Source organism: Erpetoichthys calabaricus, chromosome 12 (genome assembly GCF_900747795.2).
Source record: "Erpetoichthys calabaricus chromosome 12, fErpCal1.3, whole genome shotgun sequence".
NCBI lineage: Eukaryota > Metazoa > Chordata > Cladistia > Polypteriformes > Polypteridae > Erpetoichthys > Erpetoichthys calabaricus.
The window spans coordinates 112679986-112704092 of record NC_041405.2 but is presented as its reverse complement, the minus strand read 5'-3'; the positions used below and the strand labels follow the sequence as shown (position 1 = coordinate 112704092).

The following is a 24107-nucleotide window of genomic DNA, read 5'->3' as shown; positions in this document are numbered from 1 at the left end:
TAAGCAACCTGCAACCTGGCTTTGGAAAAGTGGTGGAAGATGAATGGATGGATGGATGGAAAAGAAAAATGTAACAAAGTTACTGAACTTTATAACTGAAATGTAATGCCACCCTGACCAGACAGATTTGAATCAGAAGTGCAGTGTTGGTAAGGGAGACAGAGCAGGTAGAAAATACAAGGTCAGTGTGTAGATCTCTGTTGATGTTTGTGACACAATACTTGTTTAAAAGGTAAGTCAGTGGTCAAATGACCCCCCAGTGAAGATGGGTCAAAACCTAGGGAGGACTTAGTCCTTAGTCCAGATTTTTTCTGTCCGTTTACATCAATACTTAACTTCTCCGACTCTTTATCCCTCCACATAACATTTTGTATCAAGAAACCACTTATTTTTAAAGATTGGTGTTTTAAACATTCTGTTCTGGGTATGAATGGTATAACGCATGATTCCAGGATTACTTTGATTTCTACCGGATATGAAAGCACACTCAGTACTGTAAATTAGGGCTGACCATTAAAAACTGACAGTACCTTCAGGAGAGGCACTGTTGACAAGGTTTGTCCCTAAGTATTCAATAGCAGCAATGTTAAATATAGTAGTATTTTTACATTTTGATTGTCCTCCTTTTAAAAAGTGATTACATTTAGCTTTCAGTTTATATAGATATAGAAAATTTTAAACTAAAATAACAGAAAGGTAAAATATTGTCTCTTGTTTTCAAAATAATTTATTAAACACATAAATGCATGAAAACATTAATGCAAACAGTCGTTCTGCTCTAGACTTGAAAACGTGTTGTAAATGTAAGTCTGAATACACATTTTACATACCTTTTAGTTAACTCTACACAATTTTCTGTATTGTGTTGGAAAAGTGATCAGTGCACAGTGCAATTTTTTACTACAGCACAGACAAGCTAACTGACTTTTTTAGGGTTAAAAAGTGACAAACTGTTTAGGAATAGGCCACAGTGCCTTAAACAAACATAAAACATTAACATAATACCAATATACAAATGAATAAATAAAATGATATCAAGCATTTAATCCTCTGCATTAGTGCATTGTTCATCCACTTCAAGCAGATGTAACAGCCAGGAATAATCTTCAATAAGTCACTATTAACTTTGCAAATCATGATGGAAAAATATTTGTCAAGTCCTCGCTTCAAATTTGCTGTATGCATTTCTAGTTGGCAGAGAGTGAATTACAACAACTTTTAAGTCTTGAAATAGATTAGATGGTATTAATGTCAGCAATTCTGACAACAGAATTTAAGGTCTTCTATTTTCTGAGCAGTTAGCATTGCAATAAAAAGAGAAAAAAGTTCTTTATTAATCTAACGAAACACAGTTTTCTTGTTCTGTGTAAACGGCATACAGTTTCCTCATTTTTCAGATTGGAACAAAGAAATAATCCTGTTTAATCTACTTTAAATTCAAAATATGAGACAACAAAATATGACAAATAAAAGTGTTCGGGTTGATAGTTTTATAAAGATCCTGCGCATTTCTCTAAAATTCTAGGAATAGCATATTTACACATAACAGTACTGATGAACTCAGAATTGTCTTTCAAAATCACACGACAGAACGTACTTATGAGAAATACAATTTTTTGTGGTGAACGGCTGCAAGGCTAAAACAGAAAGCTGTTTCTTACCCTTGTTATGATTGTGTAGAATTCACTTGTTCAAAAATAATTCAGTTCAGTAAGATTAATAAGAAATAGGGGAAATCAATATAGTGAGAGTGTCCCCTCCGGCACTCCGATTACTAATCTTTAGAGGAAATGTCTTAGTCACTTGGCATTTCCTGTCACTTTAAAGCATTTATGGATTTTAAAATTCTATCAAATTTGTCACTGACCATTAATCAACTTTGTGATACTAATTAACTTTAAGATTGCTAATTTCCTGTAATGCAAGCTTGTGGCATGACCTTGAAGAATCAAATTTCTTAGTTACTTTATATGACTGCTGGTTATGTGTAATAATAGTAATAATATAAATCACTATAATTTATTGAACACATTCCATACAGACTTGTAGCCCAGATTGCAACAGATACAACAAGGAACTTTACTTAAATGATATAACAGTGCAATTTTGGTAAAGTGTAAGGTTTCAAAAAAAAATCAGAAAGCACTGAGACTTGAAATGACATAAAGTTACAATTCACAGGTAAGACATTGTCGGAAAGCAGAAAAATGTAAGGTAAATGCACTAAAAGCCGCAGATATTCTGATAAAATCAGATCACAAGCTGTCATTTTAAACTCCTGTTTGATCTGGATTCTCTTATATATTGTCGCAGAATCTATAACCGAAGGGCATAAAAGCTGAACACTGTCTCCCAGCTTTCCCTTGGTAGTTCAAAGCAGGACTGCAACAGTGGGCTACTGTTCATGGCTGGACTCACATATATTTCTCATAGTTTCTCAAATGCTTGAATATGAGATGCTTAAAAAGTAAGAAAAGAAAGAGCTGAAATTGCAGGGGTAAGGTGGGAACATTTTTCTGCTTATCTATCTTGCTGTGACTGAAAACGATAACATGCGTAATGTTTTTGTGGCAGACCACAGGAAGACCATTAAATAATTTATTCTGATCATCATAATGGTATGGATTATTTTCTCAGCATATAGTAAAGTCATAAAAGAAATCATCTACCTTGCTGCTTTATTACTTTAATACTGTAGTGTTTTCTTCCAAGATTACGGCAGAGAGAAATAACATCTAAAATTTAATCCAAGTTTAATTGTAAAATCTTTTACAAAAGCTTGTCTTTATGTGCTTTTGGGTCAAAAATAATGATATTAGTATATTCCCTTTCTGATTTAAGCAAACTTCTGAACACCTTTTGTATTATAGAGCTGTTTAGAGTCTGTCTTATATAGTCAATAACTGGTGCAACACAGTGCTTTAGAAAAATAATTACCACTTTGCCTGTCCGTTATTTCTCAAAATGAATGCACCATGTATAACTTTAAATACCTCATGGCCTATTTAATACTTATTTCATAATTAATACTTTGATGACAACCTCAAGTCTGTCTTACAGAACATTTTAGACATTATACATGTTGTGCTGGAGCGAGTCTCATTCAAATCTCCTTTCTCATGGTGACAGAAAAATAACCATGTTGCTTGTTAACTGTCTAATTATGTTGTTTAACTGCTCTGTTTGACTTGGAAATCATCACAAGCAGCCGGCTCATGGGCAAAAAGAAAATAAGTGAACTTTTAAAGATATATAAATCAAAAAATGCATAAAATAGAAGCCTGGTAGGGCATTCTGGCTCAAAATCGCATTGCTAATACTGTAGATCTAATGAAAACAAGAACTTTTCAGGAAAGGGAGTTATTAGAAGCATAGAAGACACAGTGATTGGCATTTTTGATACAATTCAAGTGCACATTTCACACCTAAAAAATAAATCTAATGCATACAGTACACTGCGTTAACTTCCCACACTCCTTTCTGTTTTATTTCACCATACTTCATAATGACTACTTTTTAGTGAAACAATAAAGTATGTATATAATAAATATTACAATGACTGCTTAGAGCAGGGGTTCTCAACGTCGGCCCTGGGGACCCCCTGTGGCTGCGGGTTTTTGCTCCAACCAGCTTCTGTTTTTAATTGGAATCCTGGGCTAATTAAGTGATGTGTTATTTCCCAGATTCTGTGTTTTGGGAACAATATAGAAATTAGAAAACTAAGTTTGCTAAAATGAAAAAAAATTAAAATGTACTAAGCAGTTATATGGGAATTATACCTATTTTTTTCTTTTTAACAATATTTTCATCTTGATGTTCATTGTGTTTTTCCGGGTGTTCTAATTGTTTAGTTAATCCATTGTTTTCTAAGTAGTGGGTCTAACGCTAAAGTAGTTGCAGCATTTCACGATTCAGTGTTGTTTGCCTGGGTGTCTGCTCTGCTCGTTTTTAATTGTCATTATCAAGATACAATGAAGTGAACAAACTGCACAGAGAAAGGGTAAAATATAATGAAAACAACAAAAGGAAATTAAGCAGAAATATTTCTAAATGTCTTATGAATATAAAAATCATGCTGCTGTGCTTTCTTAATGTAGAATAAGATAAGAGAAAAAAAATACCACCTAATTAATTGAGATCAGTGGTATTAGTTGTCTCTAATTATGAAGCTGGTTGAAGCAAAAACCTGAAGCTACAGTGGGCCCCCAGGACCGACCTTGAGAACCCCTGGCTTACAGTAACAAGTCCAAACCTTTCTCAGACATTAGTACATAACAACTAAATTGAAAAATAGAACTTCCATTTTCTTTTTAAAGGAAGGTTAAAGAGGAGAGCACCATTTTACTAATTCAATTTAACTGCAACTCCTGATTAGAACATTAAAACATTTTAGATGAGATTAGGCCATTCAGCCCAACAAAGTTTGCCAGTTATATCCACTTAATTCTTCTAAAATAATATCAAGTCGAGTTTTGAAAGTCCCTAAAGTCCTACTGTCTACCAAACTACTTGGTCGCTTATTCCAGCTGTCTATGGTTCTGTATGTGAAGAAAAACGTCCTAATGTTTGTGCGAAATTTACCCTTAACAAGTTTACAATTGTGTCCTCGTGTTCTTGATTAACTCATTTTAAAGTACCAATAACAATCCCTCTTTCACATCCGATTGTCTACTGTAGCTGCATTATTCTTTAATTGAGGTGTTCAAGTTTAACTACCACACAACCTTGTTAATACTTATGTCATAATTAATACTTTGATGACACCCTCAGGCCTGATTAACATTTACTAAAATGAAAGAGAAATGCTTCCAACAAAATTCATGTCATTTGATTTCACTATTAGTCATTAAGTGATCTGATAAATTTCTTATTAAATGTCTGAAAACTTGGATTTACAGGTCTGTTCTCCTGGAATCTCTTTACTCCTTTCTTGTAAACAAGACCTTCTAAAGTTGTGAGTCTCTTTCTTTGGCTCCAACTTATTTTCAAACTTCATTTGAGATGAAGACATGCATATTATATACATCAGATAATTAATGTACTTCTTCATTCCTTTGTTTATTGATTTTTTTAAATTTTTTGTAAAAAAGACTGTTGACTCAAAGGTGCCATTAATAAATGATTTACTTCTGGATTTCTTTCAAAATAGTAAGCATCAATAGAGCATCTTTTTAAAATTATTTGAGTTAATAAAGTTTCACAATTCTCCATTGTTCTTCTTTAGATCGGACACTTCCCTTCACTTCACTAATGTCTTTTATATATTTTTTTGTGGGTAACAAGAGCCATCTATTTATCTATTTTCTCAAACATTTTTTTCCTGTACAACATTGCACTGAACTGGTGCTCTTTCCAGCAATCACAGATCACGAACCACAAAGCATACGTAAAGAGATGTCAGTCCAACCCTGGGCATACACTCACACTCATTCAGTCATGGACCAATTTATATTTTCTAATCAGCCTAGTATTCATGCCTTTTGGGTATGAAATTTAACAAAAGAGAGATCATGCATTCAGAAAATAATGGAGCTGCAATTGTAGCCTAAATCGTTAGAGCTGTTAGTTGAATGCAACTGTGCCAACTTAGGTAATAACAAGCTTATCTAAAAACCTCATACACTGCATTTCATTAGCCAACATAATAGATAGTACACTACACAGCAATAATTCTGATGGCATCAAGCCTAACGCTAGGATCACCAGCACATCACAGAGCATACTCACACATGCTCCCATCTGACCCAATAAAAGTGGTCAAAGTAACCCAACATATATGTTGGAGAAAACCTGAGTATGTGAAGTCAGTCTATGCAAGCATGAGGAAAATATTCATCCCTGAAGCTGTCAGGCGGCTGTGTGAATAACTGCACAAATTTACTGAAGTCCATATTGATGGACAAAAAAAAAATAAACTAAAAGATGAACCTTTCTTTGCCCATAAAATTTCATTCTTAACCTTGGTCAAAAATAAGGTTCATTATGTAGTAGGTAATGTTGATGGTTAACAAAATTGCAAAAAGATGACAAAATACATTAGCAATATTTTTTCTAGGATGGTGATTGTTTACCATCAGTGTTCTGCAGTTACTTTATTGTTTAGATTGATACATAAATCTATTTTCTTTTGTTCTCATCTTTGAGTACACCTATTGTTCTGTAATTAGAATATCTGGAGTTAAAGTTACAGTACCACATTGTACCTCATTGGTCAGGGCACACTTATCATCCGAGAATGGTGTTGCTGATCAGTAGCAAAAAGATTACTTGCTGCAATGAAAAAAGTCCCTTCATCTTTACTCAAACCACAGAATGTGGCTTTCAAAAAGAAACTAAAGTCTACCCTCTTAAAGCTTTAATTATTCAATGACACTTCATGTTTGTACTGTGGACTTTTTGTATGCATTCTGATTAAACACTTTGTATTTTATTCATTAGTCTCTTCATTTGTGGTTTCACTTATTTTATTATGCTTAACAACTGATGTCTTGTTACTGTACATTGCACTCATATAAAAAGTAACACAGTACTGTTAGCATTTGAATGGATAACCTTAGTGTTTGTATTAAGTCACTCGTGATTTGTAAAGTCACTTTGGGCAAAAGCATCTGGTAAATATGTAAAATATTTTCTGTGCTTGGTTTTGTGGAACTGTGAGCTTTACATATTAGAATTATTGTACTGTGCTATGGAACAGTTAGCTACTGTCTCAGTTAGCTCTAATTCTATCGGTAAATTTTTATTTTACATGATTTCTAGCATCATCACAATATTCTTTACAGAGCAAGCCTATTACAGCTAATACAAAGCAATACTCAAAAAAGCACCTAAAATGATGTAACCTTCAAACGCATCAGCTTGCCCTTAAGTCTCACTGGGTGTCATCCTACTGTACATAATTTCCATTTTCACACAGACAGTCACATGCTTACTATACATGAGCATTATTAACATGCAAGTCTTGTACATGCTTATAACCACAAGTGAATGTTGTTTCAAAATAAAGAGTAACAGAGATCCTCATTCCCTACTGCATAAAAATGCTACTAGAATTGAGTCCAAGTGAATCATTTAATAAGCAGTATTCTTACAATAATAATTAATAACAACCAGAAACATAAACACCCACGGCTAGCCCACTTTGGGAGTGCCCCCACCTTCTTTATTAAATAACCCCAGCTCAAAGTAAAAGTCTTAGTACATCACCTCCAACAATCTCTCCTCATTAGATGGGTCAATCCACGAGAGTACACTGTTATCTAAAATATGGCCTGTTTGTGGCTAGTAAGTCACTTAAGGTGGGTTTAACTCTCTTCCTGTATCCAAAGTGAAGAAAAAAGAAAAATAGTCCCTTAGTGGAAACTTTGTTGCCAGCAAGATAAATATCAAATATGTGTGCTGCCTTATAAAAAAAATCTATTTAATGTTAAAGGTTCAACAGTGCAGATTTGTAGATTGATGTACACAGCCCTAAAACATTAGCCTGCTACTATAACTAGTGACAAGACGGTCCTCACTGGTGTGTGTTAGGTACTGGTATGCTTAAAAGTAATAGCCAAGAAACAATTTAATGTATACATTTTTGCACGCTATTCTGATATTTACATCAGGGATATAAATAACACTAACATAATATTACCAATATTAACCTATCTATCCATTTTATAAACCTATTTAATTAATTTTTTGGGAAGCCTGATGCTTCAGTCTCCTCCAGATTCCTTTGTACTCATAACAAGAAACGTTTGGCATGACGAAAATATTTTACAAAACATGTTCCTCATAAAAATGCGCAAAATACCATATAATGTGTTGTTATCAACAGCTATGTATTCCGAAGGAGCAAGCACAACAAAGGTTTTCCTGGGCGTGACAATATTGGTTTTCCGAATGTTTTGCTGGAACATGGTCAACTCGACTGTGATGTCATTCCCAGCTCTGACAAGCTGACTTTTGAGGTAAATGGAATGAAGCAGATCTCTTCTTACCAGCTGCCATTAAAACACTGATCAAACCATTCCATTCAAAATTCACAACAGAAACAAGTCTTCACTAGCAAGAAAAGTAAGCAGCATTTTAAAAAGACAAGTATGATCAATGTAAATGTTTACTTGTGAGAATCATAAAAACAATGGAAGATTTGAAACAGGTACAGTAGATGCAGTGTATGCCTACATGAGCAGCAACTGTTGCTTTAAAGATCAAGCAGACACATTATTATACCATGAAGTTTTAAACATTGACTTTTAAAGTTAAATTTCTACTCCAACATTCTTATGTAAACTTTTCTTGTTTTATAATGAACATATGATTGATGGTCTTTTCTTAAAGTCAGCTAATAAATAAACTTCACAAAATCTTTTCATGCCAAACTTCTAAGTTGAACGAAGTGGTGCTGAGTTCATACCATAGGGACATTGAAAAAAGAAACTTTCGTCAGCACATGCAAAAAAAAAAAAAAAAAAAAGGAAGGGAAGTTAAATAATTTGCCTGGAGGCCCTTCAGGGACAAGCTTGTTTTACATTCCCATCCAATCCTAAGCCAATTTTAAAGCTCTCTCATTTACGTCTTTTTATGTGGCTTTGACCCTGAAATGAGCTAGTCTCATGAAAAAACGCGAGTGAAGTGTTACTCTTTAGCATACAAGAACGCGCTTGTCCTTCACGAGGCACACAACAACTCTGGCATACATTTTTCTGCACACTTTGTTAAAATTTTAAATATTTTGCATTATGTGTGTATTTTTTAGTCCTTTACACTCTAATCAATCATGGTAGGAGTACTTCAGTGGAATTGAAGCAGCGCAGATTGATTGAACATAAATAAAATGAGTCAATGAAGCCATACATCCTAAACAGTAAATCCAGCATAGTTAATGAGTCTCACATCTGAAGGCAGATACAGAGGGCACCTTGTGGGGTTCCTTTAACCTTCCCTGTGATCATATGGCTTGATTTTTGTTTTCATTTTAATTACTCCAAAACTGTTTTTCAAGAAACAACAAAAAGCAGACTTCTAAACGTATGGGGTAACATCTTACCCACTAAACCTAGAGAAGGTTAAAGCCTATGTATGACCAAAAGTTGGATGAAAATAAAAGCAAAAGCTTAGCAGCAATAGGGAATTGTTTTCAAAGGAACCTAGATTGAATTTTTAGACTTTTTATTATAATGCTCAACAAACCAGTTATTAAACCACTAGCCATGTGCACCCAACTACATTGCGCGTGTTAAAGTTGTCTGTGAAGGACTCCCTGTTTAAACGCAGCTGCCAGTCGTGAACTGGGCCCTTCGTCGCACAGCATTATGATTTTTTATAAGGGAAACAAAATTACAAAACAGAACCCTTGGACATTAATTCGATAGGAACGGCCTACTCGGAATCACTGTCCGAATAGTAATTATGTGGTGGTGGAGGTGCATTTCTGCTTCTCTCCGTTCACAGTCTGTCTCGTTTTCATGACGCTGTCATTTCCTCTCACGATCTTCTCAACCTTTCTCCAATCTCGCAGGTTGCTTTGTGGCAATCCAAAGAGTAAGGAAGAACCAATGCTTCTTTCTTGAACTCCAAACGCCAACTGATAGAAAATCACAGAAGTGTGTCCGACTTATATACTCTGACTGCCGACTCCAAGAAGTGGGTGAACATTCGATTTGGACGAAGTGCTGCCAACGACGGTCGATAGAAACACAAAAAAACACAGTCTCGACAACGAAGCAGGTGTCGACGCCAGATCTAAACACAAAGCACGGTGTCGACGCCAAATCTAAACACAAAGAGTGGTATCGACAGTGTTTGTAAACAAAACTAACAACCAAGGTGTTGTGTATTCAGCCAGTACAAACAGCACGTAGTCTCCTTTAGTTCAATTCTCTTTAATCACCACACTCCAACCTCATCCAACTATCCTCCCCCTCACTTCCTCTCCTCCTCCATCACTACTGCCCTCTACTGAACACAGCAGGAACACCACACAAGGCAGTGTCAGGGGAACATGAATTCGTGGACAAACAAAGATCAAGATCCAAATGAAGATTATACATAAAGATAAAGGCTCCTAAGAACACAATGAGCATTTATGAGTTTTTGGTAGCAACATTTTGACTCAAGACTACTACCTTATATTTATGGGTGTTGTCATCAGAGTATGTAGGGAGATTCCTGAGCAGATCATGGTAATATATTAAGGAGCAAGATTGCTTTCCAAAGAAATACAATGACATAACTAACCAAAACTGAAAAATTCTGAAAACTACCTTTATGCACAACAGCAATATTTCAGTGATATCTGTCATATAAATTTACCACTTCTCAAACCGGAAATGTTTGCACTATGATGTTTTTTATTTGTAGGTAACACACTATAAGCTCAGTTCAAATGAGCAAATCTGTCGTTTTATTTCAATGTTTATTAGTTTAGTTTCACCAGTTTTAAATGAAGACGCCTTCAAGTATCTACAGTATGTGGAAGTCATTATGAATTATTAGTCATCATCAGAAACTTTTAAGGGTTGATAAATCATTAGGAAAACCTGGGAAGAGTCTCCAGTGGAAAAAAAGACTTGCACAGTGCAAAAAAATGGAACTATGAACATCAAATTATGTATCAACATAGAGCTGCCAGTAATAAGTAAAAAAAATACGTAATAACTTGATCTGAATGGGCCAAACTGCAAAAGAAGTGAATAATGAGCCATCAAAAAGGTGTAATATAAAAGCACTAAGCCTTTTAAATTAATATTTAGAAACATATGAATATTTTGTGTTTGAAATATTGTCAGAACAGTCAGAAATTTTTATTAGTAAGAGGAAGAGAAGTAGACAGGAGTTTAAAAATTCATTTTTTTTTTCAAGAAGCTTTAGACAGATCTCTGACAAGAGACTTTCATTATTAACCCATAATACTAAAACTAAGCATATATGTATTTGTAGACAATAAAGAATTACTATATATAAGTTAAAAGTATTATCAAATAAAGTTTCAGTTTGGTCTAATGTGACACCGTGCCAAAAGATGAATGGGTAGATGCTGAACAAATTTTAGATTTCTTAAATTGCCTCTAAGTAACATATAATAGATAGACGGAGAAAAAGGCCAGAACAGACAAAGAAACGATTTTGTGCCCAGATGAAATAAAATAATACTTAGACCAGTGGAAGATGGAAGTGGGAAGCAGTTCCATCTCCCATATGGCCATTGGCAGTGGTCCTCTTGTTGCAGCCGAGTTGGGACACCCACAGGAGTGCTTGGGAGTTGGAGTTAGTTAGTGCAACCCTGTTTGGGTCCCTGGGTGCCGATAGAGGGTGCTGTCAGGGGAAGACCTCTCTACTTTATATATGTATATATGACCTGTAAGTGCTTCCAGAAAGACACAGTCTGGCTTTCCCGGGTCCAGCCTGAAAAGAAGCCTGATATTGAAGAGTCAGAGTCAGGAATACACAACACACACAACAGCAAGCAGCACTCAGCTTGGAGTATGGAAGGAGGAAGAATTTGTTTTGTATTGAAGTTTGTTTATTGATCTTTTGCGCAGATGATTGTTAAAGGGTGTCTTGGGTGAATAAATATCTTTATTTTATCACAGTATCATTTTTGGCATTACTGTGTCTGAGGTGTTGGGGCTCAGTGGTTTCCGCTGCTGGATACAATAGATAGATAGATAGATAGATAGATAGATAGATAGATAGATAGATAGATAGATAGATAGATTAAAGCAGGAATTGTAAATAGTAGGTACACAAATATTTATGTTAAAATATCAAAAACATTTTCAGTAAAATTAGAACTAATTAATAATGACGCTTTCACCCAAACTTTATTATGAATGACATCTATACGGACAGGGGCGGCACGGTGGCGCAGTGGGTAGCGCTGCTGCCTCGCAGTTGGGAGACCTGGAGACCTGGGTTCGCTTCCCGGGTCCTCCCTGCGTGGAGTTTGCATGCTCTCCCCGTGTCTGTGTGGGTTTCCTCAGGGCGCTCCGGTTTCCTCCCACAGTCCAAAGACATGCAGGTTAGGTGGATTGGCGATTCTAAATTGGCCCTAGTGTGTGTTTGTGTGTGTCCTGCAGTGGGTTGGCACCCTGCCTGGGATTGGTTCCTGCCTCGTGCCCTGTGTTGGCTGGGATTGGCTCCAGCAGACCCCCGTGACCCTGTGTTCGGATTCAGCGGGTTGGAAAATGGATGGATGGATCTATACGGACATAAAGTTAAGGTAACAGCTGTTCTTTAGCTGTATTTTTAAGCAAACCTTAAGTACATTAACTGCAGTTACAATTAAAGATGGATAGTCATATTAAAAATAATCCAGTTAAAAAGCAATAAAGAACTATAATTCTTTTCCCCATTTTCACAGCAATTAAATAATAAAATGAATTATTTTCATAAACCAAACATGTCTGCACCCTTTTAAAACATGAAGAACACACCTTTTTTCTTCATATGGTTTGGCATTGTCCTCCATTCTTTGCTTTCTGGACTGATGCCTGACCTTTTCTTTCTGTAAGTAGTTCCTCTTTTGCCTCATATATTTCTTCTCCTGGACCTCTCTTCTCTTACCTTGACTTCTGTCCAGCAGACGTTATTCTGTCTGGGTACCATCCCAAAAACTAATCTTAGAAATCTCCTGACTTGCTCTCTGTAATCATCTGCAAATTCTCTTCCTTAAACCTTATCTTACTTGAACATTTAGCGGCATGGATCAATGGATCACTTGACTCCAATATAGTGAAATGTCAAGCCGCTGTAGTTTTGGTTGGGAGCTGGTTGTCTTGGGATTCCATGTCATGCTACTAATCTTAATTCTCCCCTTTTCTGCTTCCTCTCTCACCTCTGGTGTCTGCCATGCCTCTCTAACTGATCTGCATAAGCATCTGAAGCTTTTAATCTTGTAGGACCCCTTTTACAGTGTGATTAATTGGTGGGCCAATCTGGTGGGGTGGTTGGTGGGTTGTTTTTACCTACTTGTCATTACAGTTTTTTTTGTAATTTGTTGTTTTTGCTGACAAAATTCAAAATAAAAAAAAATCTGATTAAAAAAAACATTTTTGGAGGAAGGGAGTTGCAAATAAAGAATGAAAAGTCTTAGAGCTCATTTTAAAATGTCTTTTCATTTACCTGACTGCACCAACAATGTTCTTTCTTGTCACCTCTGACATGGAAATCACCCATCTATACAACTTTTTAAAAAACATGCGACCAATTCAACTGCAGGCTTGATTAGGATTTGATCAGCTGCCAGATAGTGCTGCTGGATAAAAAGGAAAGTAACAAGAAGAACTGACTTGAAAGGCATTAGTTAACAGAAATGTCAGGTATATAAAAACAAGCCTTCATGTTCTGGCAGCAGTGAGCCAGGTACCTGCCAGAGCATTGATTTTTATTGGTATTCTTGCATTTGAAAAGGTCCATGTGGTGCTATAAATACATTTATTATATTTTAAGTCCTATATAATAAAATATGTTTTTAATACTTAAACATTTCAGTAGGTAATTATTTATAAATAGGATATTTATTTGTTTTTTTTTCCTTTTTATTTAACTTAGTCTGCACACAGATGAATTGTCAGCTACATCACTTAATAGTTTGGTTTTGCCTTTAATTAACCAGTATGGTGAAATTTTCTTTCAAGGTAGGATTAGCTGTATATTTCATGAGGATGACAATCATCTGCCTTCCTTAACAAGACTTACCAGAATCTTTTTGCTAGTGTGTGAATATATTCATTTACAATCAACATTTTGCACAAAGAGTAACGCAGTTTTGCAGTATGCACAGCTGCCGTCTCACAAATCCAGCATCCTAGATTAGATGTACAGTATACCTTGTCATTGTCTTTTAACAGGACAAAAGATTTTAGGAAACATGACCTTGAATTGGACTACAAAGGTCCATGAAGCCTATAGTTGGATGGGTTTTCTTAGGAACCATATAGTTCAGACAATTATTTTAGAATGTCAGAAGAGCCTTTACGTAATGTAACAAAATAAAACTAATAGTTAGTACTGCTGCTTTACATTCTAAAAAGATTATTAATTTAAATCAAATGAAAAAAGTTGCATCTTATCAAGGAACAACTTAAATTGGGTCCACTGCCTGCTACTTTGAACTATTCGGTTCAAAATAAAGCTTTACTTTTTAGTATATCTCTACATAAAACACGAAAAGCGGAGCAAATGTGTATATTAAATTAAACCATCTTACTGGCTATGTATGTCTCATATTTTGGCATAGTATAGATTTTTCTGCCCAATTTTACCAGCAGCAGGAAGTAGTGTATGTCCTTAGTCAAGTTAAAGCTTGTGATCAATTACATGATAGTAGTTCAGTAATCCTGCGGTGGGTTGGTACCTTGCCCGGGATTGTTTCCTGCCTTGTGCCCTGTGTTGGCTGGGATTGGCTCCAGCAGACCCCCGTGACCCTGTGTTCGGATTCAGTGGGTTGGAAAATGGATGGATGGATGGATGGAGTTCAGTAATCTTAGTCTTTAAACATCATTAACTTTTTTTCTGTATATAAACCACTTCACGTGAAACAGAAAAGGAACAATTTGTTCCATGCGTATGTATCATTAAAATAATCTTTATAATAATATGAAAGTAAGTATTCACATTATGTCTTGCAAGAAGAAAATTTACCTAAAGTCCATCAGTTCATCAATCAATGATTTCTTATTTTGGGTCAAGTGCAGCACAAGCAGAAACTAGATCTGGTCATATTAGATAGATAGATAGATAGATAGATAGATAGATAGATAGATAGATAGATAGATAGATAGATAGATAGATAGATAGATAGATAGATAGATAGATAGATAGATAGATAGATAGATAGATAGATAGATAGATAGATAGATAGATAGATAGATAGATAGATAGATAGATATTAGCAGCAGGTAAAAACATTACCACCAAAACAGCAGCTCCATTATATTCTGTTATTTAACAAAAGATAAAATGTCAGATGTGAAATATGCTGCCTCCTGAAGCATTCACACAGTCCCTGAACAGGTTTCTTCCACCTCTAAACTATATGTTAACCTCTGTAGTTTTATTTGCACTCTGTCCTAACAATTGGACTTTTACCTTTTATGTCCTGCAGGATATTAAAGCTCATCTGCTCTTTACAGCATGCTTCTCTTTTTGGCTCTAGTAGTTCCTCTGTGCCTTCTCAGTTATTTTTTCTAATGGACAGCTTAGTCAAATGAGTACCCTCTGGCCTTAGGTAGCTTCATATATCAGGCCATGTTAGTTGGGCTTACAGAATTAAGTGCCAGTGGGCACAGGCAAGAACTACTTGTTAAAAAGTAAAGGTAAAAATGTGAGTTGTACAGCTGAAAAAGTGGAGAAATAGTTAGGCAAATATAGGTTATTAATCCAGGAGGATGTGGCAAGGTGAAGGTTAAAGGGTCAAAAACATAACTTAAAGAAAAATACAAACAAAAGAGTGCCAATTAAATTACCATCCATCCATCCATCCATCCATTCTTTTCTGCTTATCCGAGGTCAGGTCGCGAGGGCAGCAGCTTGAGCAGAGATGCCCAGACTTCCCTCTCCCCAGCCACTTCTTCTAGCACTTCCAGGGGAATCCCAAGGTGTTCCCAGGCCAGCCAAGAGACATAGTCCCTCCAGTGTGTCCTGTGTCTTCCCCTGGGCCTCCTCCCAGTTAGACATGCCCGGAACACCTCACCAGGGAGGCGTCCTGGAGGCATCCTGATCAGATGCCTGAGCCACCTCATCTGACTCCTCTCGATGCAGAGAAGCAGCGGCTCTACTCTGAGCCCCTCCCGGATGACTGAGCTTCTCACCCTATCTTTAAGGGAAAGCCCAGACACCCTGCGGAGGAAACTCATTTCAGCCGCTTGTATTCGCAAGTTAAATTACCATCAAATGATAAATAAGCACACTCTAATTAAAAAAATTGTTCTGTAATGGCACAGCACTGAGTGGTGTGGTTCCTTGTAGACCCCTTGCTTAACAAAGAACCATTCCATTCTGTGATAGGTTCTTTTTCCATGAAGATGATTCCTTGGCCTTTGAAAAGGTTCTTAAATGTAGACATAACAGAAATATTTAATGCCTAGCAGGCTACGTAGGAAGATAGGAGCAGAGCCTGTGTGACTATATGCAGCAAGAGTCCTTTTAAAATTAGCAAACCAATGGTATTTCACAAATCTTTTATCATATTCATGTCATATATGGAGCCTGTTAAGAATCAAAATAAGGATTTGTCCTGGAATCTTCATTTGAAAACCAAAAATGCTCCCCCTATGACATCACTCTGGAGAACCTCTGTGATAGCTTTATTTTTAAGAGTGTACAAAGCTTAGCTAAACATTAAGAAGAATGTAGATCAGACTCATTAACACTGATACTAAGTGAACAGAAGGATTCTGATTAAATATTAATAAAGTATATCATCCTCATAATGCATAATGAGGATAAAGACTGAAAATGAACCTCAGAAAATGGCAAAATAGTGGATGAGCCAAGTAAATACAGGTGAAAGGTACAGAAAAGTGAGCATTGGAAATTACAACATGTGGCCATTAAAGTAAAGTAAGCTTAAAGTAAGTAGTGGTTTTGGAACAAAAGGAAATTGCATGTACATAAAATAAGTTCTTGCTTCTTTTAAAAACTCCCTGTTAGAGATGTGTTTTGGTGTTTTATAAATAAAGAAGCCTGTCTCTTATTAATGTGTATTCTTGCCTTTGGTCTTTCTCTGAGGATATTTCAAAATTCACTTTTTATGATAATATGAATACGTTTTTGAAACAGGAGCTACTTAGTTTTAAAAGAAACTCGGAGTTTGTGATGGATGTCATCAAAATTTCATTCCATCCTTTATCTTAATAGTGTCACTTGTTAACAGAGTTTGTTTGCCCAAATGCCTTGTCCACATCTATAGAAATGGCCATCAACAGAGATGCTGGAGACTTCTAAATGAAATATGTCTTCAAACAGCTTAATTGATCTTGAAGTCAATGCACATTGCATCTCGACAACCAGAAGCATTGCAGGATTTCCCAACTGTTATTTCAGACAATATAACACAATCGGGGGGAAGCTTTTGGTTCTCCTTCAACTCTTTGAAGAAATTAATCTGTGCTTTCAATGTGTTGTGGCTTTATACAATTTACATGTATCTACAGCACATGGTAGACTAAAACGGAGGTAGCTGAGGGCATCCTTTGCAGAATGGATGTCACCTCACTGATTGGTGCTGGTAATATGGTGTAAATACAACCCTGCAGCTAATAATGCTTACCAACCTACTCAGTAGTACAGGGAATACCAACTTTGAGAACTCTACATATCCTAATTAAAAGCATTTTTGCTTCTTCTTGTTTTGGCTGCTCCCATTAGGGATTGCCACAGCAGATCATCTTTTTCCATATCTTCCTATCCTCTGCATCTTGAACTGTTCCACCCATCACCTGCATACATACTCCAGTTTACTGATATATTACGAATCTAAAATAGCAGCCACCTCGTTCAGTGATGTATAGTGAAGATGTAATGATAAGTGAAAACCTGTTAATCAAGAAGGTCAGGAAATGAACACCTCCCAAATATAAATTTCATCCAAAGGCTTAGCATCACACTTTACCCACAAGACACAATCTTACCAATTCATTACTACCTTTAACTAAACGTTTTACTTAATTAAATGTCTTGGTTCTTCATTTAGTCTGTCAATCCCAAAAGCCCAAAAGATATTTTACTGCAACAATGATTAGTGTCTTACAATATATTTGGTGACATGTATTGTCCAAACTTTTTTGTTTGTTCACTCGTTTAATTCTTTCTAACAATATTTTATGTGCAGATGCATAATAATGATTTCACACAAAAGTGATATACTGAAATCCTGCTTTTCTATTTTCCAGGTTCTGTTTACTGGTAAATGCCAACTGTGTGCAAAAAAAACTATTTAAATAATCAGGAGGAGAAATGTTCTATTGACCACTAAATTAAAAATTATAAAGAAAATGAATTAAATAAACAGAACTTTGCACTAACACATGAATTCCAATGTTCTGACAAATGGAGATTATGCAGTACTGAGAAAATCTGGTTTTACACTCTGAAAAATGATTAAGCATTTCAGTTAAGTACAGAATTCATGTAAATTGAGGAAATGGACTCTGATTAATAACTGACTTGGAGAGAAATCTAGCCGTCATGCCATTTTTCTGAAGCAAAGTTTTACAGAAAATAATATATCTTTTGTTGAAAAACAATAATGATGTCTAGAGATACATATTTATTTATATGTTAAGCTTTTTGTGTGATATAAATATTTCAATCATTAATACTCTACTTAAAGTGCAAACGTTTACAATTAATACTGTACTGTCATTAGACAACCAAATGTTTCTCTGATTACTTGCTTTAGAAAATAAAACAACAATCCCACTTTGCAGCAATCAGACATGAAATTTCTACTGCTGTCAGAATACACAAACAATCAAGTGATCAAAATACCAGGACTCCGGGAGCAGTCTGAAAATACCGTGGTCTCCAAAAACTTGTATTTATTTCAGTGTGTAAAGACTAAAGTAGCATGCTGTTCTACTTCTTATTGGTGGGGATTAATTCAGTCCATATAAAACTGAGACAATGACTGCAGTGATTGTGTGATGAGCGTTTAGCATGTTACAGTACAAAACGTCAAAATTGTGGTCTTTAAGTAATAAAGTACAACTAAACTGCGCTTACCCGTCGTTCCCAGGCAGGCTGCCTTCTACACGGCTGTCCGAGTTGACAGGAGGACTGCACGTGGTCTGCTCAGCTGGCTCCGGCGCCGCTTGACAGAAGTCGGAGACGTGCGGACAAGCATCCATCACTCGTAGTCTTCGTTTCTTGATGGTATTATAAGAGTTTAGAAATTAATAACACATACTATGAGCCAAATTAGCAAAGCTGTAGCTAAAATTTGCATATTTCAAAGAGGAAGTTTAAAAGGTCTTATAATCTCAACCGTACGCAGTTTCGAAAAGGAAATGATTCAGTATCAGGTGGCTAACTTGAAGGCCAGAGTCAACTTTTCACTACGCCAGAGAAACTTTGGAAAAACCAAAAACCCCGGAGTAAGAACATAACGTACTTCCGGATAATTAAAGCAAAGCGTATTTACATTATAGTCGTACGCATATTAATGTTTTATATGCAGGCATCGAAAAGCAGGAAATGTATGAGCATAGCAAGTAAATCATTTAAGCTTGAATAATAAACATTTACATTTGAAAGTAGTCGTTTTCAAATCTAGTCACATTCTGTTTTATAATTCCCAAGAAAGCAACATTCTTATTGTACATAATAATAATAATAAGAAGAAGAAGAAGAAGAAGAAGAACGCAAACGATCGGTGTACCTGCTGGATGAATACGAGCAGTTCAATTGCACATGACTTTGCCACAACTATAGCCTATTAATGACGGAACCTCGACTTGCGTTATTTGTTATCTTAACCCTCTAGCGCTTTGCAGATGAGGAAGTTAAGGGAGTATATAAAAAGGCGTTGACAGTATGGGAAATTCCAACGCACAATGGAATTAAAACGAGAAGTGCGTTGAGCGACCCACTCGATCACACAGAAAGTCGTGGACTTTTTGCGGGTGTAGATCGTACACGGTTTTATTGTTTGAAGAGGTCATCTATTTCTGGCATTGTCTCAACCAGTTCACCGGAGGCTGACATTTTTAAATGTCTGCAGTCAAGCTGATGCCCTCATGTTAGTTCTGAGAAAGTGTAAACATAATATACTAACCGCATGCCGACTGGCTAGCTTGCAATTTTAATATTAACAACTTTTTCAAGTAATAGTTTATACATCCCATGTCTACTATTATCTAATAATAGAGATGTTGATCATTTCATGCCACAGAGCAGTGCATTGTATGTTAATCCCACAATTACTTTTCTTTCTACTCGATAAATATTTTTTTAAAAGCATTAGAACTAGTGTCATCAGTAATTAAAAGCAAAACTCAAGCTTGTGTGCTTTCTGAAGTGACTGCATTATTATTATTATTATAATTGAAAAACTGTTTTTAGACTATTGTTTTGCTTATTTCTATAACATTAATCATACATAATCACATTAGAATTAAGTTAAATTGAATAATATTATTAGTAATTACATTTCTCTCTGCTATATACAGTAGCTCCTGGTACCACATCACTGAGGTTCTGGTGCCTGCTCCAACAACATCCTATCCACATTCACACTGAACAAATTTAGACTTAGGAGTTAACCTAACAAACACATATCTTTGGGATGTGTCAGGAAAACCAGAGCAGAAATGAGGAAAACATGGCAAACTCCACACAGGTAGTACCAGGACCAGGACTTCCGGCAGAAAAGGGAGGTAGCAAGGAGCTAGTAATGAGAGAGAAATACACACTATCAATGGCATCACAGAGTGCTATGTCAGTGCAAAAAATTAGACACTGGCATGCAGTAGTGTGTCTTTTGACTGAACTGAGCACCCAGGAAAGGAATACAGAAACACTATCATAAATGGACTACTCAACCCTTAAAAAACTGGTAGGGAGAGTGCTAGCATGGTGTCCATCCATCCATCCATCCTCTTCCGTTTATCCAAGGTCAGGTCGCGGGGGCAGCAGCTTGAGCAGAGATGCCCACACTTCCCTCTCCCCGGCCACTTCTTCTAGCTCTTCCGGGGGAATCCCAAGGTGTTCCCAGGCCAGCCGAGACATAGTCCCTCCAGCGTGTCCTGGGTCTTCTCCGGGGCCTCCTCCCGGTTAGACGTGCCTGGAACACCTCACCAGGGAGGCGTCCAGGAGGCATCCTGATCAGATGCCCGAGCCACCTCATCTGACTCCTCTCGATGCGGTGGAGCAGCGGCTCTACTCTGAGCCCCTCCCGGATGACTGAGCTTCTCACGCTATCTTTAAGGGAAAGCCCAGACACGCTGCGAAGGAAACTCATTTCAGCCGCTTGTATTCACGATCTCATTCTTTCGATCACTACCCATAGCTCATGACCATAGGTGAGGGTAGGAACATAGATCGACTGGTAAATTGAGAGCTTCACCTTGCGGCTCAGCTCCTTTTTCACCATGACAGACCGATGCAGAGCCCGCATTACTGTGGATGCCGCACCGATCCACCTGTCGATCTCACGCTCCATTCTTCCCTCACTCGTGAACAAGATCCTGAGATACTTGAACTCCTCCACTTGGGGCAGGATCTCACTACCAACCCTAAGAGGGCACTCCACCCTTTTACGGCTGAGGACCATGGTCTCAGATTTGGAGGTGCTGATTCCCATCCCAGCCGCTTCACACTCGGCTGCGAACTGATCCAGAGAGAGCTGAAGATCACGGCCTGATGAAGCAAACAGGACAACATCATCTGCAAAAAGCAGTGACCCAGTCCTGAGTCCACCAAACCAGACTCCCTCAACGCCCTGGCTGTGCCTAGAAATTCTGTCCATAAAAGTTATGAACAGAATCGGTGACAAAGGGCAGCCCTGGCGGAGTCCTGCTCTCACTGGAAACGGGTTCGACTTACTGCCGGCAATGCGGACCAAGCTCTGGCACCGATCGTACAAGGACCGAACAGCCCTTATCAGGGGGTCCGGTACCCCATACTCTCGGAGTACCCCCCACAGAATTCCCCAAGGGACACGGTCGAATGCCTTTTCCAAGTCCACAAAACACATGTAGACTGGTTGGGCAAACTCCCATGCACCCTCCAGGACCCTGCTAAGGGTGTAGAGCTGGTCCACTGTTCCGCGACCAGGACGAAAACCACACTGTTCCTCCTGAATCCAAGGCTTGACTATCCGATGGACCCTCCTCTCCAGGACTCCCGAATAGACTTTTCCAGGGAGGCTGAGGAGTGTGATCCCTCTGTAGTTGGAACACACCCTCCGGTCCCCTTTCTTAAAGAGGGGGATCACCACCCCAGTCTGCCAATCCAGAGGCACTGTCCCTGATGTCCATGCGATGTTGCAGAGACATGTCAACCAAGACAGTCGTACAACATCCAGAGCCTTGAGGAACTCCGGGTGTATCTCATCCACCCCCGGGGCCCTGCCACCAAGGAGTTTTTTGACCACCTCGGTGACCTCAGTCCCAGAGATGGGGGAGCCCACCTCTGAGTCCCCAGGCTATGCTTCCTCATTGGAAGGCATGTTAGTGGGATTGAGAAGGTCTTCGAAGTACTCCCCCACCGACCCACAACGTCCCAAGTCAAGGTCAGCAGCGCACCATCCCCACCATATACAGTGTTGACACTGCACTGCTTCCCCTTCCTGAGACGCCGGATGGTGGACCAGAATCTCCTCGAAGCCGTCCGAAAGTCGTTCTCCACGGCCTCCCCAAACTCCTCCCACGCCCGAGCTCAGGCTCCTTCCCCTTCAGAGAGGTGACATTCCACATCCCAAGAGCCAGCTTCTGTAGCCGAGGATCAGACCGCCAAGGTCCCCGCCTTCGGCCACCACCCAACTCACACTGCACCCGACCTCCTTGGCCCCCCCCATAGGTGGTGAGCCCTTGGGAAGGGGGACCCACGTTGCCTCTTCGGGCTGTGCCCGGCCGAGCCCCATGGGTGCAGGCCCGGCCACCAGGCGCTCGCCTTCGAGCCCCACCTCCAGGCCTGGCTCCAGAGGGGGGCCCCGGTGACCCGCGTCCGGGCAAAGGAAAACGCCGTCCAAAGTTTTCATTCATCATAGAAGGTTTGTTTAACCGCTCTTTGTCTCATCCCTCATCTAGGACCAGTTTGCCTTGGGTGGCCCTACCAGGGGCATAAAGCCCCAGACAACAGAGCTCCTAGGATCACTGGGACACGCAAACCCCTCCACCACGATAAGGTGGTGGTTAAAGGAGGGGGCTAGCATGGTGTTTCTTTTGAAATTAAAGTACTCCAGACCTCAGAAGTAATTACAAGGTTTGACTGGAAGTGACTCTGGGAAAAAAATAAAGCTAATCCAATTACAGAGATTCTCAGAACACAGAGTCAGGAAAACACTGGTTGGCACACACTTAAGAGGTGGGAGAAGGCCCAGCCTGTTCTTGGAATGAACAAGGAGCTGAGATATGGGAGGGAAAGGGAGTGTTCATGTGTGATACATTTACAGTAGGTAGACAACTGAGATTGCCACCCAACCAGGCAGAGAGTCATTTAACTTTCAATTAGGAAATCAAAGGAGCTAAATGTTTTGTTGTCTTTTTACTTTGGTACTTTTTATCCTCTTGTTCATTATTCATCCATTATTTTGTTTAATAAATTACCTGTTTTGGAACTTTAGCCTCCTTGGCTTCATTCTGATGTTGAGAATGCTGCTAAAGGAACCAGTCAGTGTATATTGTTACATAGGAATGTGTTGTCTGGGTATGTGCATTTTGAACATCCTTTGCCATGTTTAGGGCTGGTTCTACTTGCATTGTAGCTGATGTTTCTGAGATGGGTACTGAAACACACATCTAGGTACAGGGTTAAGCAGGTGTGATAATGAATTGATAACAATATAAGCTAAGTTCACCTGACAATAAAACAGAATGAAACTGTATCTCCAGTCCAAGGGAAAAGTGTTGGTGACCTCTAATAACTTGCTACCTAGCCTTACCTGGGGCTTAGTACAAAAAAACTATAGTTAAGGCTAGTGTCAGTGGTTTTACAGGGATTACAAAATGTTCAGAACATAGGTAAGCAATTTTGTACTACCAAGCACATGCAATATGTTGGATGTTTTACTACTATTAGTAGTGTTACTTACATTATCATGGCTACAATGAATAGTAATAATAACAACACATTTTTTGAAAGATTATTTCTTGTAAAATGTTGCGAAAACCCAAAACCCATCCTGAAAACATTGGACACAACCTTAGCACATGCTGGTATTTGGCCAGTTGAAGGAAAATTATGGGTGAAGTACCCAAACAAAATGCACTAAGACACAGAAAGTGTACCTTCCACACAAATTCTAAGCCATTGGAAAACAAAGACAGATCTGAGAAGCTGTTACACAGAAACTTCTGATAGTTGTAGTAATAGGTAGTAATAGTAGTAATAGTAGTAGTAGTAGTAATATTAACAAGAAGAAGAATGTAAATTTCTAGAAGCAGTGGTGG

At 38.0% G+C, this 24107-nt stretch overlaps 1 protein-coding gene across 2 annotated transcripts in view; it reads right to left on the bottom strand.

Moving 5' to 3' along the window:
- Nucleotides 1-19482, bottom strand: part of si:ch211-153b23.7 (TNFAIP3-interacting protein 3) — a 56720-nt gene extending 37238 nt beyond the window's left edge. Inside the window, exons 1-2 of one of the 2 annotated variants that reach the window (XM_028816017.2) lie at nt 19376-19482; nt 18721-18863 (exon numbers count right to left, since the gene is read on the bottom strand). In XM_028816017.2, the coding sequence (XP_028671850.1) occupies nt 18721-18845 (125 nt within the window). In that variant the 5' untranslated portion in view covers nt 18846-18863; nt 19376-19482. Of the gene's footprint in view, nt 1-18720; nt 18929-19375 lie in introns of those variants that run through there. The other variant, XM_028816015.2, reaches the window with a different exon arrangement.
- Between the last annotated feature and the right edge of the window lie 4625 nt (nt 19483-24107).